General features: G+C 49.9%; 1 protein-coding gene across 6 annotated transcripts in view; it reads right to left on the bottom strand.

The window, feature by feature from the left end:
- Positions 1-17,183, bottom strand: part of RNF220 (ring finger protein 220) — a 213,741-nt gene that overhangs the window by 55,806 nt on the left and 140,752 nt on the right. For all 6 annotated transcript variants that reach the window (XM_074545911.1, XM_074545912.1, XM_074545913.1 and 3 more), the window contains 2 exons: positions 10,365-10,410; positions 801-896 (listed from right to left, as the gene is read on the bottom strand). In XM_074545911.1, the coding sequence (XP_074402012.1) occupies positions 801-896; positions 10,365-10,410 (142 nt within the window). The remainder of the gene's footprint in view (positions 1-800; positions 897-10,364; positions 10,411-17,183) is intronic.

Here is a 17,183-nt window from a genome sequence, read left to right on the forward strand (position 1 = left end):
TGGGCACAGGGTATGGCTGCAGACCACCACAGAATAGAGGGTGATAGGTGTTTGCCATGCTGGTACAGCCTCAGCCCACCCAGCCTGTCTGCACAGCAGGAGGACACAAGCTTGGGTCTGTGCTAACGACCAACATTGATTTATCTGCTGTCTTTCAGAGCCTACTTGAAGCTGAGTACAGACTTGCAGCCAAAGAGTTGGATGTGTGTTGAGCTGGAGTCAAGTGTGCCAGCCTGTCCCAAAAATACAGACGGACTTACAACCATCCAAGCTGTACTTGTGCTCTCCCCTTTTCATTTCTTGCTCCATCTCCCTCAAATTTGCTCATTGCATCACCAAAGTCAAGACCTGCTGCTCCTCTGGGAAGAGAGTGTTTTATAAAACAGGCTGGCATGGCTGTGGATTGTCCACTCATTTCTGTCTTTGATGGGAGTCATGAGTAAAAAAAGTCACTTTTCTGAACGCTTTCCAATGGGCACAGGGTGTGTAATGACAAACATAGCCATGGAAATGAGACCAAGATGGTGAATATAATGCAACAGAAACCTCAACAAGGATTTTAAAACATTTTTAAATACCACAGTGGTTCTAGTCAGAGCTGGGAGGACTTTGCAGACAAAAGCCCAACTCTGCAGTCCTGTGAGGGGCCAAATGTTCATGTCCCCATGATGTCGGCGGGAGAACTAGGGCAGCGATTGCATAGCCAAGAGCAAGGCTGTCACACAGAGAGAGCTGTGGGCACTGGGTTGTGCTGGCTCCCTGCCTAAGGCTGAGACCAGCAACAGCAAATACCTGCTTACCTGGTATCTGTCTGAGTGATGGATGTCATCTGAGGAGTGGGGCGATGCTGTCGGAGAATCTCCTTCCCGCTTGATTGAGGCTGACAACAAAATTGACTGCAAGAGAAAGGAGAAATTCATGTTGTGAGCACTGCTGAGCTCTCTGCCTGTCTCTGAGCCATTCTCAAAGCCATGGACAGCGTCTCCTGAGCTGTGGAACTGTGCTGGGATGGAATTCTGGGCTGTGGGTCTGGCTCTGCTCTTTGCAAGGAACTCTGTCCCATGAGGGGACAAGGCTGCTGGGTCTAGGGAAGTACAAATGAATGGGACAGTCATTTCTACCCCAGGTCTGGTGGCTGGGGCAGAATCAGGCCCTGCTGGAAATGATATGTGAGGACCACACCAGACATTCTCATGATAAGGCACAGGAGTGCTGAGGTGGAGCAGTGCTTACACATCCTCTTCTGCCCTTTCTAAGTGCCACTAAATCTCTCAATAGCTTTGTAAACTGCACTAAAGCTCTCAGCACCTTTGCAGTGCAACTACCTCTTCCTTCAGTAATTATGCTATTTATTTTAATAAGTAGCACAGAGATAAAAGGGCCTTTTAGAAGGTTAAAAAGCTCTGTGATATTTGAGACCTAAGAGATCACTGATAAACTTCAAGTCCATAGTAGGTAAGTCTAAATTCTACACACAGTGAACTCTAGCAGGAAAATTACTATGGGAGTTTGACAGCATCTGACGAAATGTACACTGAGTTGCAATTGAACTTGATGATTAGAGTACTTTGAGGGAAAAATGCAATTTAAAATTCTATCTAAAATTATAAATTACCTGAACTAGGCTAAATATACCCCACTACATTGTGAATAAATGTGCACTGGAAATGCAGCTCTGCAGATGTTTGTTTCTGAGAATCAGCTGGCAAGATTTGACAATAAATGACTGCTTGGAGATGTGTGTGTTTGTGAAGGGAAGTGTAGATATCATCTGAATTGGACAGGTCAAGTGTGGTGACAACATTATTAAAAAGCATAATACCTTGGAGAAAGGCAAGTATTCCAGAAATATTTGCCTCTGGGCTGAAATGAAACATGAAAAAATGTGCATTTTTGGGAAAGATATGAGAAAGTGGAAAAATGACTCAGCATACAAATTGGTTCAGTCAGCAGCAAGCAATCCCCCAGGCTTGGACAGGAGAACAGCCCAGCAGTGCAGCCAGCACGGGCATGGAGGGAAGGCAGGCTTGGGGTGGTGGTGGAGGAGGAGAGTTTGGGTACTGAGTTCAACCCCATGGGTGAGAGCTGCCAGCCCTGCCCTGAGGGCAAGAGGCACGTCCCAGTGTGCAGGGCACACCTCTGCCATAAAGCCCAGCTCTACTGGCTGTGGGCAGATGTGATGTCCTGAAAGGGGTCACAGAGGAGCTGCCTGCTGGGGTGCTCGGTTATTTCCTTGGACAAAACCACTTCTGCCAACTGAGACCACATCTTGGGGCTGGCTTGCTCCTCAGCTCAGCCCAACAGGGATGCCAGGCACTGGGAGGGGCAGTGGGAACCCAGGGGACTGGGGGCATCCATCAAAGATCCATGCATCTGTCAAAGGCTTCCTCAAGAGCCCAGCCTCCACTTTCCAGGGGACAGATGGGCAGGGCAGGGAGGCTCTCTGGCTTCTCGTATTGGCTAAACCCAACTGCTAATGGGCTTTGGTGAACAGCTCAATTATTTCTGGAAAAGCCCTCTGCAGAATTTCTGCAGAGTGCAGTCTCAAAGCTCCTGTTGTTGTTTAGTTTCTTTATTTTCTAAATAGGGAGTGAGTACCATTTTTGAATACGCAGGATTGCACATGTCCTAAAAAACACGGAGGTGAGGCTCAAAGCTTTCAGTTGTGACTCAGAATAACAGAGTAACAGTTTAATGTCCTACTAAGCCAAGCATCCTGGAGCTGGGAGGGTTAAATCTGTTTTGTCTTCCAATGTATTCTAGAAAAGGGGAAAAAATACCCATCTCCCCTTTCCTTGACGACAGACAGACAAACCCTGCCCGCCTCCTGCTGCCCCCCTCAGCTTCTGGTAGCTCTAATCCAATATTATTATGTGAAAAATGGTTGGGCTAGCTATGGAGACAGTAAATTAAACGTTATGTATTAGTTTTTAGCGTGTGGTCCTAGGAAGAATGCTGGCCCCATTTATTCCACAAACCTCCTGAGCACCATGGCAATGACCTCTGGAAAAACGCAGGGCTAAACTAATCCCAAAGATGTCAATCTCGAGGCCTCTTCTACATACACTTGCAGTTTAGATTAATAAACTGTCTATTTTTAAATTGTGTGCAAGCACTTCAATTTTAAATACCTTGCCGGCATGTTAAACACAGCGTTAGAGATGCCAAGTCACACTTCCCCTTCACTCTTAGGGAACTTGACTTCATTTGTTTTTCTCATTTCCCTGTGCTGTGCCACACTTTGCCTCTCGGGCAGCCACGGGGGCAGGCAGGGATGCAGGCTCAGAGGCTGAGGGATTAGAAATGCACTCGCCACCAGGGTGACTTTCAATCCTGCAGGAGGCCAGCCTCAACAGTCCCAATTTTGGCTTCTTTTACCCCAAATTGTCATGTTGAGGCTGTTTTCCAATGGCTGAGCAGTGAGGATGCCTGACCACAGCACCCCAAGCCAAGGATTTGCTGTTCCCTGCACCACTCTGCTTATTCTCACACTGCTCCTGGCAGGCAGAGGAAGGGTAGTGATACAATTCCCATTCCTCTGTCAACTGCATTCTGGGATGTGGAGGGAAAAGATGCTCTCCCAGCGCTCATGCACGCCCATGCTGCATGGCAGACCCAAATTCTGGCATCCCAGCCCAAAAACATGTCACTGTGTGCAGACAGGCCTGATGTGGAGATGCTCTCTGCCATGGGACCAGGTTCTTCAGCATGGTGGGAACAAGCCTTGATGCTGAGATGTCCCTTTTCCCTTGGGTTAAGGCCACCAGGCAGCTCATCCGTGCCTGGCTGCCAGTACATGCCAGCTGCCCTTCAGAGTGTGTCTGAGTGAGATACTGGGGGGAAAGGACCCTCCTTCCTCCCTGGTCTCCCCTCCACAACTCCCACTATCAAAGCTGGAGCAAGGGCTGTGTGTGAGTGGTGGTGCAGCTTCATATTTCTCCCTCCCCTTTAAATCATCTCTCCATTGGGGTAGAGGCACTCTCTGTGGAGGTTATAAACCCTGAGAGGATCAGGCTGAGCATTACACCTGGGGCAAGCTAAATAAAAAAAGGTCACCGGCGCTTTTTAAACATGGACAAAAAAGCAGTAAAATGTGTTTGAAAAAAAAAATCTGGCATTAAATCATGACTTTTTGCCTGCCTTGCCTCATTAAAAGTGGCCTTTTGGAAGGTAAAATTATCATTGTAAGTGATAAGATCTTTAAGAAAATAATTCACGGCTTCTTCACCCTTTAATATGATAGCCGCCACCGGCTAATTTTTTTCTTAATGGCAACGAGGCCATCAATCTTGTCTGAGCCCTGTACTCCCTCCTTCCTCCTGCCCCTCCTGCCATGCTGGGCAGCCATGGCCCTGCTCAGTGATTCCTTCCTGCCCCTCGGAGCCCAGAGGTGCCATGACACGGAGAAGAAATGTGTCTGGATGTACCATGGATCAGAGATTTGTCTGGATGTGCCATGGAGATGTGTCTGGCTGTGCCACAGATCAGAGATGTGTCTGGATGTGTCATGGAGAGGAGATGTGTCTGGATGTGCCATGGAGCAGATATGTGTCTGGATGTGTCATGGAGCAGATATGTGTCTGGATGTGTCATGAAGAAGAGATGTGTCTGGATGTCCCCAGATCCTGAGGGCACATTAGCCTTGCTCATGCTGCAAGGCTCCCCTTGGTCGCTCCCAACACACTCCATTTACCTGCAATCCTGCAGAGATCAGCTGGGAACCCTTCAGCAGCTCACCCAAATGTGGAGCAACACCGAGTTTACATAAATAAGCACGGGGGCAGGTTTGGAACGAATCAAACGTGCATCCCGCAGCCTGTATGCCAGCTGCAGGCCATGGATCCCCAGGCCTGCTCCTCCCTGCTGGGCCGCAGGAGCCGTGGGCAGTGCTGAGCAATGTCACCAAGGACACCCGTGCCAGCCCACCAGAGGCTCCTGACCTCCAGCCGTGGGCCCTGGGCAGCAGGGGAGGGCCGGGGGTCAGGGAGCAGCCGCCAGAGCCGGGAAATGGATGGAAATTGGCGGCACAGGCCGCCCCCAGCCCGAAGCGCGGCCTCTCGCCGGCAGCCGGGGCAGGTGTCAGCGCCGGGACAGCCCAGCCCGTGGCTCTGACATTCTGCTGCTTCTCAAGGCCAGTCATTTGAGAGTATTAAAGTGCTGGGCTCCTCTTTCCGAGAGCCCTGGAAAAACATAAGGAGTCTATTTTTCTTAAACAATCCATCACAGCTGCTGTCAGCAGAACAAATACCCTAACCCTGCTTTTTATGTATCTATATGGCCTTTTAAAATTTTTTCTTTTTTTTTCTTTTTTTTTTTTTTTTTTGGCACAAAGTGTTCCCTGCTTGATGCATTCAGCCTTAACTCTGCCGTCTAAATAGGTACTTATCACTTAACATGGAGGTGATGGCTTGACATGTTTTCTGTCTCCTGCCCTCCCCTCCACGGTAGGGAAGACGTCAAAGTGTTGCTAATAGCTGTTATCACTTGGGAACTGTAACCCGAAAGCAATAAGTGATACCAGGCCTTGCTGTGATTTCCCCCCTTAACTCTACTAGCCGTTTTTTATGTTATTGCTGGAGGATCCCCGACACAAAGATGCTACTATTAGAGCTGAGTTTCCTAGGAGCTTTTGGAGGGTCCACATTTGCTCCCGGGAAAAGTTAGAGGTAAAATTATCTAGTGGCTTTTAGCTGGCAGAGATAAAGGTGGGATGGAGCTGGGGATGAAAGGCTTAAATGTGAGAAGGGTGTGAATGGCAAATAGAAATAATGGTATCAGCAGCTTCTGGTCTTCACTGAAAAATTCCAGTGGTTCCCAAGCAGAATAAGCTTATAGAAATGTGAGCTACTAATTAATTTCTGTGCATATTACAGTGACACCTGGGATTGTAATGGACCTCTGCACCCTCTTGGAAGAGACACCAGCTACATGGAGGGAAAAGGGGCCCCTCTCTAGGAGAACTGCCCATCAGCACTCTGGAGATGGAGGGGGAAAGAGATCTGGCCCAGGTCTGCCCCTCTCTGCTCCTTCTGCCAAAGGCAGTGGTTTCCCCTGGTCTAACAGGAGGGTACAGCTGTTTGGCCCAAGGGGAGTGAGGGGCTTTGTTTGGTCATGGGGCAATTTGTTTTATGGAATAAAACCTGGCAGATACTTGGTTTTGGAGTGACTCTGGTATTCATCACCCCAAACTGCAGGAAACAAGGCCAACTAACACTCATCCTACGTAATTTCCTCTCCTTCACATATCTGTGGGCCGTTCTCATGTCCCCAGATTGGCAATAGCTTTGCCACAATACTCGGATTTAGCTTTTAAATCTTTCCTTGTAAATCACAGTTACAGAGGGAGGGAGCACAGATAGGGGAATGACTTTGCCAACCTCCCACTCTGTCAGTGACACAAGAGAAGGAGTTAAAACCCCAGGGCACCGACACCCGTCCCCCATTCCTACCACCATGGACATGATATGAAGAAGTTAAATGATTGTGCTAGAAATTTCATCTCAAGTGAGGCAGCTGGGAAGGGCTAAATACAGACATTCTGTCAAGGTTTAAGGCTCCAAATCTCGCTTGCTTCAAAGCTCTTTTTCCTTGGAGGGCTTTAGTGGTTAAATTTCCCACTTGATGTTGTAATTCTCTCTCAAACTGCTCGGTGAAGCTGTAAAATCACGGGGGTGGGTGGGGGAAGCAAAGAGCTCTGGCCTTGTGGCTGGGTTCCCAGCTCTGCCGGAGGTCTGGGAGCAGAGAGCTGGCTGCCTGCCTGCGGGCACCCTCTGTGGAGCTGGGTGCACACCTAAACAAACCAGCCACAGGCGTCTGCTGGGTGCGTGGCATGGATTTTGCTCGTGGCCACTCACATCAGTGTGTGCAGCAAGAGCACAGCCAGGACTGGGAGTGGGAAAGGCAATTTGCAGCCACGTATTAGGAAGCAGCAGTGGAGAATGGATGCTGAACCCACCACAAGAGCTGGGATGCTTCATGAACCCAGTCTCTTCCTTCAGTGATCAGTACCAGCTCTTCCACAGGGGATATAAGTTTACCTGTTAGGTGACAGGTAACAGTCTGCAGCTAAAACCCTGAAATACAGGCAGTAGTGAAGTGCTCTTAGGTAGCAAGAAGGATCTGGGGATGCTGACTCTCCAGCTGCTCAAGGAACAGTGGGAACAATTGGATTTACACCTCACCAACATGGGTTCAACCCAATGTGTGCTCCTCTCCTGCCTTGCAAGAGGCAGCTGAGGCAAGGGGAGAAAGGCAAGGGGAGAGCATGAGGTCTGGGAAGGATACCCAAGGGAACCTCTCACTGCTCACAGCTGTGTGCAGGCTCCTGGGCAGCCACCAGTCCAAATGGAGTCTGGTGTGCTCCATATGCCTCTGTGAGACATTCCTGCTGCCTGCTCTGCCTGAGACCCAGGCTCTGGCAGTGCTGGAGAATGCTCAGGTCTCACAGAGGTCTGGGGCATGGCTGGCTTGGACAGACCTTCAGAAAGGGACCTTCTGTGTGACAATCTGCTTGTCCAAGTGCCTTGTCCACACTGGTGTATCATCATCTATTAGGCTAAGGGCAGATGAAGATCCTGAACACTGATCAGGCTCTGTGGTGCTCAGTGCTGCCCTTTGAGCTGCCTTTGCAGAGAGAGCCCAGGCACCAAGCAGTGGTGCTGGCTGGAGCCCCAGCTTGCAGCCCTTGCTTGGCTGTCACTGCCTCAGTCAGCTCTGATAATAGAAGAATCTGATACAATAATCCTGCATTCATCACATCCCATGTTGAGTGATTGGATTTTCTTTGACATATTGCCATGAAAATTGACCCAGTGCAGTGAGTGACAGCTCTTCAGGGGCAGGGGAGCAGAGAGAGGGGGACATGCATTCACATCTGGGCTTTTATTGCCCAGAGAGATGTTTGCTGGGGCAACTGTGGGGAAGGAGTGGGAGCAGAGCTAGGCCACAGAGCATGAGAAGATTAAATCCCCAGTTCAGCTGCCTCGGGCCAGCACAGAAGTGGCAATGGTAGTGATGCTATGGGTGAAGGTCCTAAATGAGCCCTAAAGTGGAGTTAGAGCCACTGATGACCACAGAAGTAACTACCAGCCTGCAGCCATTCCAGTTTCCATGTCCCTGAGTGAAACCAACCTGCCCTTGTTTGTTTTGTCATTGGAAGCTCCTCAGGGATGGGGAGGTGCAGCCCCTTCTCCCATTGCTGAGCTGCTGGAGCTGCTGGCCTTTTTTGCTGGCACCAGGAAAAGGAGTGGCCAGGAAACATTGCAGCAGTCCCCTTCCACCAGTTCAGAGTGGTACAGATCTTCCCTGGAGGTGCCTGCCAAACCTCCAGTGATGCCTGGGTGCCTGGACATGGACTGCCAGCCCACTTTAGGGGTCTGTACCCCATCCCTCTGCCCGGGACTGTATCAGAGGGACTTCACAACCTGATGGGCTATTCATACCCCATGCTGCAAACATGCAGTGGGCACAAAGGAAAGGAGCAGCCTTCATCTCCCCACCACACTCCTCCTCAATCCCACCTGGTTACAAAAGGGGCCTTTAATACCAATCTCAGGTGAAGGTGACAGCACTGTGCCTTCCCATGCCACACAGGACTTGTCTCCCAGCAAAAGCCACGTAGAAATAATGAATCCTCCTGGGCTGAGAAGCTTTCAAGCTCTCTGAGAAGGGAATGAAAGATTTCCTGATTTCACCCTCTCCCTCCCTGCTCTCCCGGCTTCTTGAAGTTAATGTTCTTAGTCCCAGACGTGACGGGCAAAGGGAAAAGATCCATGTGGTGACAGGGGACGATTGATCTCTTTTACATAGAACGACGCTCCAGTCCCAGTTTAATCCCCTCGCTCAAGGCAAATGGGATTCTTTGTCAATGGAAACTTCAAAAGCCTGGCCCTGCCGTGAGATGGACCTTCTTCTTTATCTGGTCTCTGTCAGTCACTCACTGTGTTTGCCTCCAAACAGCTAATCTGTCTTCCTAGGCGTCCTTCTCCCTCACAGGAGATGTGTTTGGGACTGCTGAGTTATCTACATGAGTCCTCATGGGGAGGGAATGGGAAAATTGCAGTCCAGAGGCTTTCATTTTGCTGGTGCCTTTCCAGCTCCTTCAAGACATCCCAAGGCAGCCTCACACTCTGTGGATTATCAGCAGTGGTGGGTTTGGGGATTCCTCTCTGCTCTGCATGTTTTTGCGGGAGAAAGAGTCAGGTCTCCACTCTCCTGCATGACTATACTTTGCTCCAGGGCACAGGAGGAAAGTATGGTCATGCAGAAGACAAAGGTCTGGAACACTGTGGAGTATCATTTCAATTTCTTTTTTCCCTTGAAGGATTTGGGAAATTTTTGGAGTTATTTGGAAGTCATCCCTATCTGCCAGGAGCTCAGGTCAGCATAGGGGCTCCCAGGCCTCTCCCTTGGTGGGGCAGACAAGGTGTTGATGGATTTGGCAAGACACCCAGCCCCAAGGAGAAAATCTAGAACTGAAATGTCAGTCTTTGCTTCTGACATCACATGCCAAAAAAATCACCATAAGCTTCCAGAAAAACCAATGGGGAATGAGACTGGAAGTTAATTCTAATAAAACAAGCATGAAGACATCTTCAATGAGAGACGCCCTGCACTTGTCTGGAAGCCAGGAGCCTCCCTCACTTGGACTGTGTCATCAGAAGTGTAGGAAAACCTGGAGCACTTGCCTTTGCCCACCTTGGAGAAGACAGCATGGTTTTCAGAGGCTGTGCAGTGCCCTGCAGTGCTCCCTGCCTCCTGCTCACCTGCCCAAGCTCTGGTCTTTCCCACCCCTGTGCCACATGACGTCCAGCTGACAGCAAATCAGTAAATTATGCCCTTTGCAGTGATGCCATGGTGCTCTGTGAGTTTTGTATTTCTGTGTTGTGAGCCAAGGGGATGGGAAGTGGGTCCTGGGGAGGGGGTTGAGACCAAGATGGGGTGTTTCAGTGATTTGGCCTCCTCCTTGGATGTGCCTCACTCCCTTGAGGCAGGCCCACTCTCCCCTCCCAAAGCTGGCATATGGCTCTGGCTCCAGGAGCTCCCACACGTGATTTCCCAGGCTGAGCTCAGGCTGTGTGTGATCAGCTTTCATTAGCTGTCATTAGACACAATCTGGAGCCCCAGAGCCCAGCAGCTCCTTCAGCTCCTCCGTTCTTGGCTGCACAAGGAATGCAGGGCCCTGTGCAGGGACTTGGCTGCTCCAGCCCAGTGGCTGAGTGGGGACAGCAGCTTTCCCCAGTGCCACCAGCCCCCAAAGTGTGGCACCTCCCTGGGACACATCAAGTAGCAGGCTGGGAAGGTGAAGGGGTGAAAAGAGCATCCCTTGGGGGACAGGGAAAATATGGTGAGGTTTGCTCACTTACCTTGGGGGTGCCTGCTGCCATGGCATCCTTCAGGAGGGAGCTCTTGCTGCCAAGAGAGAAGAGAACGAGGTCAGTCACAAAACTGGCAGGCAAGGAGGGGAGTGCTTCGAGAGATATCATAAGGTCAGATAGCAAAGCACATTGTTCCTCTTCCCTGGACCAACAAGAGCCTCCTCACCCTGCCTGGAGGGACATGGGAAGGAGGGCAGTGCCAACCATTTCTCCAGCTGTAACAAAGTGGTCATATGAGTGGAAGTCCCCAAACCAGCCACATGAGTCAAACACCGGCTCTCCCCCTGCCTGGGGCCTGCAAAGCTCCTCTCCCAGCACTGGGAAAAAGCAGAGAGCAAGTCTGCCAGGGCACAGGGAAGAAAGCCAGGGAGAGGGCAGCAGAGGTGGTGAGCCCTGTGAAGGGTCAGGCGCAATGAAAAAAGGAGAATAGGAAAGAGAAGGAGATGAAATTGGTATAAGAGAAAGGGAAAAAAAGATTTCCTCAGCTCCAGGCACACCGGGGAAGCAGCAGCTCTGCTGGAGGCTGGAGTGATTTGTTAATTCAGCTTGCTCTCCATTTAGCAGGGAAGGAGGTCCCTACCCGGTGCTCCTCCTCGCCTGCCCTCGCCAGCGGGAGATGCTATAGATTTAATAACACCTTCCCCCCTCCAGACAGGTTAAACTTGAAACAATTACATATCAAAGCCGACATGGCGGGGAGGCCTGCACTGTAATTTTTTGGTTATTAAAGTAATCTCTCTCATGTAAATTCTCCTGCTAACATGCTGCAAACAGCATTAGGAAATAAATTATTTCCCCATGATTCGATTTGTCAATGCAAAGCACCTGCAGCAGGCAAAAGGCTCTTGAAATATGTTGCCAAGCCCAGTGCCTGTGCTTGTAAGCACACGCTGGTGGGGTGGCTGGCTCCCAGCTCCCCATAGCCCCGGGGAGATGATGGATGGGTGGGTGGGTGGGTGGAGGGGGGAGGGCAGTGGGGGGAGGCGGGGGCTGGGGAAAGGGGGGGAATGGAATTGTGTTTAATAACAAAATTTGTATGCAAGCCTGCATCCCAGGCTAAGGATGAGTGATCGGCAGCCAGAAAGTATTAAAAAGCCTCGCTAAACAGATGCTGACAATAGAACAAGACATATCAAATCAGATCTACTTCAGAAACATTAATATACGCACACACGCTCGCCCGCGCGCGTGCGCCCGGCTCCGCACACCCGCACTCCTTTCTTCTCAATCACAGCAATATGGGAGACATCAATAAATTTTTATGAGACTTTTAGAAGATCAACACGGTACTAGATGTGACAAAAAAGCAATGTGCCTGTCATGTTCGCTTTGTCGGGGACACTTTAGCCCCAGATGCCGAGCTGCAGTGCCAGCAGGGAAAAATTGAATTTGGCTGGCTTTAATCTGCCTTGATTTGGCAGATGGCTGGGTGTTATGAAATGAGCGGGGATGGAGGAAGGTGTTTTCTCCTGGGGCTATGGCCCCCCTCCTCTCCCAGCACCACTGCCTTTTGCCCCCTGCCCTGAAATGGTGGAAACACTCGGTTATCCACTGCCATCAGGTCACTCCCAGTGCCACAGCTCCGCTCCCAGCTATGGATCCTGGAGACCACGAATAGATGGGCTGGGGCATCACCTCTCACACAGCCCCACTTCCCTGAGGGAATGTGCTGCAGGATGCTCACCAAGGGTACAGGATGCCCCTTGTGTCCTGTCCCCCAGCTCTGCTCTCTCTACCCTCAGGAGGTGTCACAGAGGTGAAACAGTTCCTGCTGCCCACTGAGACACAGCCCTGGCACCTCCTCAGGCCTGTGCAAGAACAAGCACGATGGGAAAGATTTCCATCCCCTCTCCACCTCCAGCGCTACCCTGAATTTCTCAATCGCATGAAGTGTGAAACAACTTTTTTTTTCTTTTATAATCCAAACGCCTTGTTAAAAAAACAAACGCGTTTCCTCCCTTTTCTTGTTAAAGGTGTTTAAAATCATTCGTTTTCAAGGGAAAGAGGAAGAATATAATTAATTCCTCCTAGAAATGGTGTTAGGGCCAGGAAACTGAAGTTTTCAGAATGAGAGTCTCTTTGGTCAGCCAAAAGATCAAGCCTCTGCTGTTGGGACCGATAAGGAAGGGGAGTGGTTTAGATAACTTGGCAGATTTTATTTTATTCTTCATTGGGAGGATTATTAATACTCACCACCTTTCTTGCAATGTAGCTCTACTCTATCACTAATCAGAGTTTGAAATTTGTTTTTTTTTTTAATATCCAGAGATGGGTTAGGAACAGGCATAAGCCCAGGTCATCCAAGCACCCAGACCTTGCAATTTAAGCATGTTTTTCCTGATCCCACTAAAGAGCCCCCTGAATTACAAGGGCTGCAGCCCCCCGCACCTCTTAAGAATGCTGGCAGCTGGCTCAGGATCGAAAGGCTGTCAGCAAAGAGAAACCTTCCCCTCCATAAACACCGCAGACAAATTAAAAATGGTAAAAGGGAAATCAAGACCTTTAAAGTTCAAACACTTTTCGGTGCCTTTTAAAGTTTTTTTGCTCTAGGCCCTTGCAGACAGCACAATCTTTGGAGACCTTGGGATTCTCTTTAATCACCCAGCCAGGCTGCAGTGGTCTGAAATGATTACACATTTACATAGTAATAACCCCAACACTCCCCACATTATTTCATGGCTAGCATATTTCCACTCAGCGAGTGATCCATGTGTTTTAAATTATAACCTGTACATAGGAAATTAGTTACTAAGTACGATATTCACGGGCTCATCTGACACTTCTAATTAAGGTGATTTACACAGAATTATCTTACGAAATAAAAAAATGGTGTTTTGCTAGCTAATAAAATATAATTACTACCCGCTTTTCTAAGTTACAGTTAGTTTTAATCTATTTGGGGAATTGTTTATCTAGTTCATTACAGCAAAACAACTTCTTTACCTTTTAGGCAACCCCCCCAAAGTACCAAAGAAGAGCGAGGAACACCCTGGGAAGCCCCAGCGATTTTGGCAGCCTCCGTGCTCCAGGACACACTGTTCCTTTAGATTAGGGACCATCAGCTTTAAGAGGAGCCTTTCCTCTCAGCGAGGCTCTTCACAGTGAAAGCAGAACTCGGGCTACACCAGAGACATGCAGATGTCCTTTAATGCTAGGTGCACATATTTGGTTAGGAGCATCCCCAGGTGCAGCTGGGAATCCCCTGGCGTGTCCCTGAGTGAGCTCCAAGGGGCTGATCAGGCCCAGTGCTTCTGTCATGATTTCCCAAAGGGCAGCTCAGCAAGCCAAGTATGCACCCTCCTTATCCACAGTCTTGGGGTTTCCTCTACCCCTGCCATGGTTGCTGTTACACAAAATTACTTCCAAGCCTATTTACTTTGTTATGGTCCTGCATTTTGGGGTGTGCTTGCCAAGGGGAATAAAAAGGCAGCACACAAGGAATGGTCCCTTATCACCCCCATGAATGGAAGCTGCTGCTGCTTCTTCCCACAGGGAGAAATCAGGTCATTAGCTGAAGGTGAAGTTTCCTGAGCTGGGGCAGCTGCAGTTGCTCCTGCTTATCCCTGAAGGACACTGAACCAGTAAGGAGCAGGTAAGAGAGGTGCTGCACGGCAGCTGGAGCCTTGCAGCTCTGCCACTCTTCCACAGAACCCCTTCTCCTGTTTGACAGGCATCAGCCTGTGCAGCTCCCACATGAGATCCTGCTAAACCAAAAGATTTCTACAGGCTGCAGCCAATGGATGTATTTCATGAAAAACCCTAAAAACCAACAAAACAAACAACCAAAAAAAACCCCAAACCCCAAACCAAAAAACAATTGGAAACAATTTATTTTTAGAAGGACTTGTGGCTTGAACATGCAGCCTTGGGATGGGAGCCCCAGCAGCACAGAAAGCCTCTGGCAGAGCTGTGGATGGAACTCCAGGTGTAATGGAGCAGTTGCTGGATAGAGAGGGAATTGGACTTTTGTGAATGCCAGTTTAAATAAGTGGAAGTGTCACTTGATGCTTAAATAAGGAAATGGGAGTCTGATTTTACACCTAGCTGCAGGTGACATCCCTCAGCATGGCCAGGTGAGGTCTGTGCCACCACAGGAAGCACACTGGGGTTTTTTACCCTGCTGTGGCTCCCCCAGTGGCACCTGCACCCATGACAGGGAAGGGGGCTGAGAGATGCAAATAAATTGCCAAAGAGGCTGCAGCCAGGGCTAGAAATATTCTGCTCCTGCAGTGCCAGACGTGCTTCCCACATGCTCTCCCTGTCAGTATTTGTGAGACCTCAGTGACCAACACAGTCAGTTGTGACAAATCTGACCCACAGGGCAGTCACCCACCTCCCCCAAAGAGATGAAATGCAGCAGAATCATAAAACACTGTGGCATGACCTGACCATGCTGAAATCCCCTATTTGCTCTGTCCTATTCACATCCCCAAGTCTTTCTGCCCTGCTGGATTTTCCTTTATCAACCTCTGTTACCCCATGTCCCCATCAGAGTGGATAACAGATTTCTGGGTGATGGTCCATGTGTGCAGGGCCAAACAGGAGACCGTGGCTGGGGGGTAGTTTCATTTCTCTCCCACTATTTGAAAAGGAGGTGGCTGGAAAAATAAAAAGGAAAATTGGAGGGAAAGGTCATGCATTAGATTGATTTGGGGGGCTCTTTGCTACCATGGCTGTAATGACTGTTTAATTATTCCCAGCTCATGTGGCAGTTCAGAAGAGGCTCTGCAGAAGACGTGCATCGCCCCAGGGCAAATAACTGACCGGAGATTTATTTCTCACCCTTGGGTTTCCACACACCCCTTCCCAGCCTCCTGCTGCCCTGAGAGCCAGCAGCTCTCAGAGGAAGGCTTTGCCCTCCAGAGTTCCAAACCTCAGCCTTCAAATTCATATCAGGAGTCCGGGAATGGACTGCAGGTACCACAGGTCTGAAGGCAATTTAAGGAGTGTTCGTATCCCTTTTGGGGCACTGCATGAGCAAGGGAAAACATGACCCACATTTTTTTTCACTTGGTGTGCTACCCTGGAAGCTCTGACCCATGAGAAGTGCTTCTCACCTCTGGATTATGGGCAGCAGCCTCTGCCTGCCCTGGGGTCTGCCATGGAGGAGAGGAACAGGGCATCCCTAAGCAGGGCAGGCAGCTGCCTGGCTTGGGCTCTCTCCTAGGAAAAGCCGTGGGTGAAGGGTCCAGGCTGTTGTCATTGCCACCCTCTAAATGCACAGGAGGAAGCTGGAGGGTCTCTCTTCCCTTTCTGTCCATGATTAATCTGCCACAGTGAGGGGCAGGGACACAAATCAGAGCAGGAATGAAAGAGGATAAATCCATGGTATCAGCAGCACCACATTGGCTAGATAATAAACAGACTCCTCTCCTCATAAATTTCTCTCCATTCCCACATGTTTCCCCACCACCAATGCTGGCAGACCTGGAGCTGGGCTGCTCCTGGCCTTCCTGATGTCCTGGCTGGTGGGAAGAGCTGTGGCTTTGCCAGGGAACTGGGACCCTCCACCTGGTCTGGCATCCTGCACTCCCTGCCCAGACTGGGGTGCAGCAGGAGCACCAGGATGGCACAGTGGAGCCCCATCCAAGCTCACTGGGGTTTAGAGGATGCATGGGACACCTGAGGTGACTGTGGCAAGGTGATCCATACCAACATGGGGAGTGGGTGGGAGGAGCATTAGAGAGTAAGCATGCTTCAATTTACTTGGTAGTTTCACTCTCTGTCTCAGTGCCCCAGGACACCTCGTTCTTACTGCCCCAACCCCACACTGTGTCCTCACTCCTCATTTTGGTAGCAGCCAGCTCACCCACTTCTCCACACCCCATACAGGGATGTGACCCTGTTAGCTGCCTTGTGGTGGCACGTGGTCCTGACCCTCCTTGGAGATCACCAAGAAGCTGACACTTCAGGCAAGTCTAATTTAAATTGGACAGGAGTCAAACTGCTGGAGAAAGCTTCAGGTGATACCACCCAGCTGGAGATGCATCTGTAAAAAAATGGAAAATGAAACTGGCCCCTCCTGATTGAGGGCTGAGGTTCTGTGCTGAACACCTCTGCTGTGGGTGGCATGGGATGCCCCACTGCTGCTGTGGGGCAGGACTCTCTTCCCCAGGGAATCAGGGTAGAACAGGATGGGAAAACCCATTCTGTGTCCCTGGAGCAGCTCCCAAACACCAGCCTGTCCCCACAGCCTGGTTTTGCTGGTGAACACTGTCTGCAGAGCAATCATGGAGGCCTCACACCCAGGAGGAGCACTGAGGAGACATCACAGACAATGAACTGCCTGACTGAGCACCTTGGGGGACAGCAGAGCCCTTTGGGAAAGTGCTGGGAGCCGGGGAGAGGGGGCTGCAGGAGAGGTGCCCAGTCCCACCTGCAAGGCACGCTCAGGCGCTTAATAGCACCTGTCCCCAGCATCTCCCCGGCCTGGATTTATGCCTTGAGGGGTCACCTCTGGCGAGACTCTAATAACACGACTTTATTAGCTTTCTTGTTCCTTCTTTAAGATACAGTAGCAAGGGGGGAGGAGGGCAGCAGCACCTCGGGAAAGAGCGGGGGTCGTATGGATAGGAAGCAGCTGCCCTCGCAGTTCTCCTTCTCCATGACAAGGGGGAGAGGGAGAAAAATGATGCTCCCTTGAAATTTATCATGCACCCAATTACAATGTTAATTGGCAAGTCCCAGAAATCAATTAATTCGCAAATTTTTTTCAATTAAAAATTAAGATAAATCATAAAACGTTATTAAGCAAAGGCCAAACTCCATGAACTTTTTTTTTTTTCTGTAGGCATCTGGGTTTTTTTT

Source organism: Zonotrichia albicollis, chromosome 8 (genome assembly GCF_047830755.1).
Source record: "Zonotrichia albicollis isolate bZonAlb1 chromosome 8, bZonAlb1.hap1, whole genome shotgun sequence".
NCBI lineage: Eukaryota > Metazoa > Chordata > Aves > Passeriformes > Passerellidae > Zonotrichia > Zonotrichia albicollis.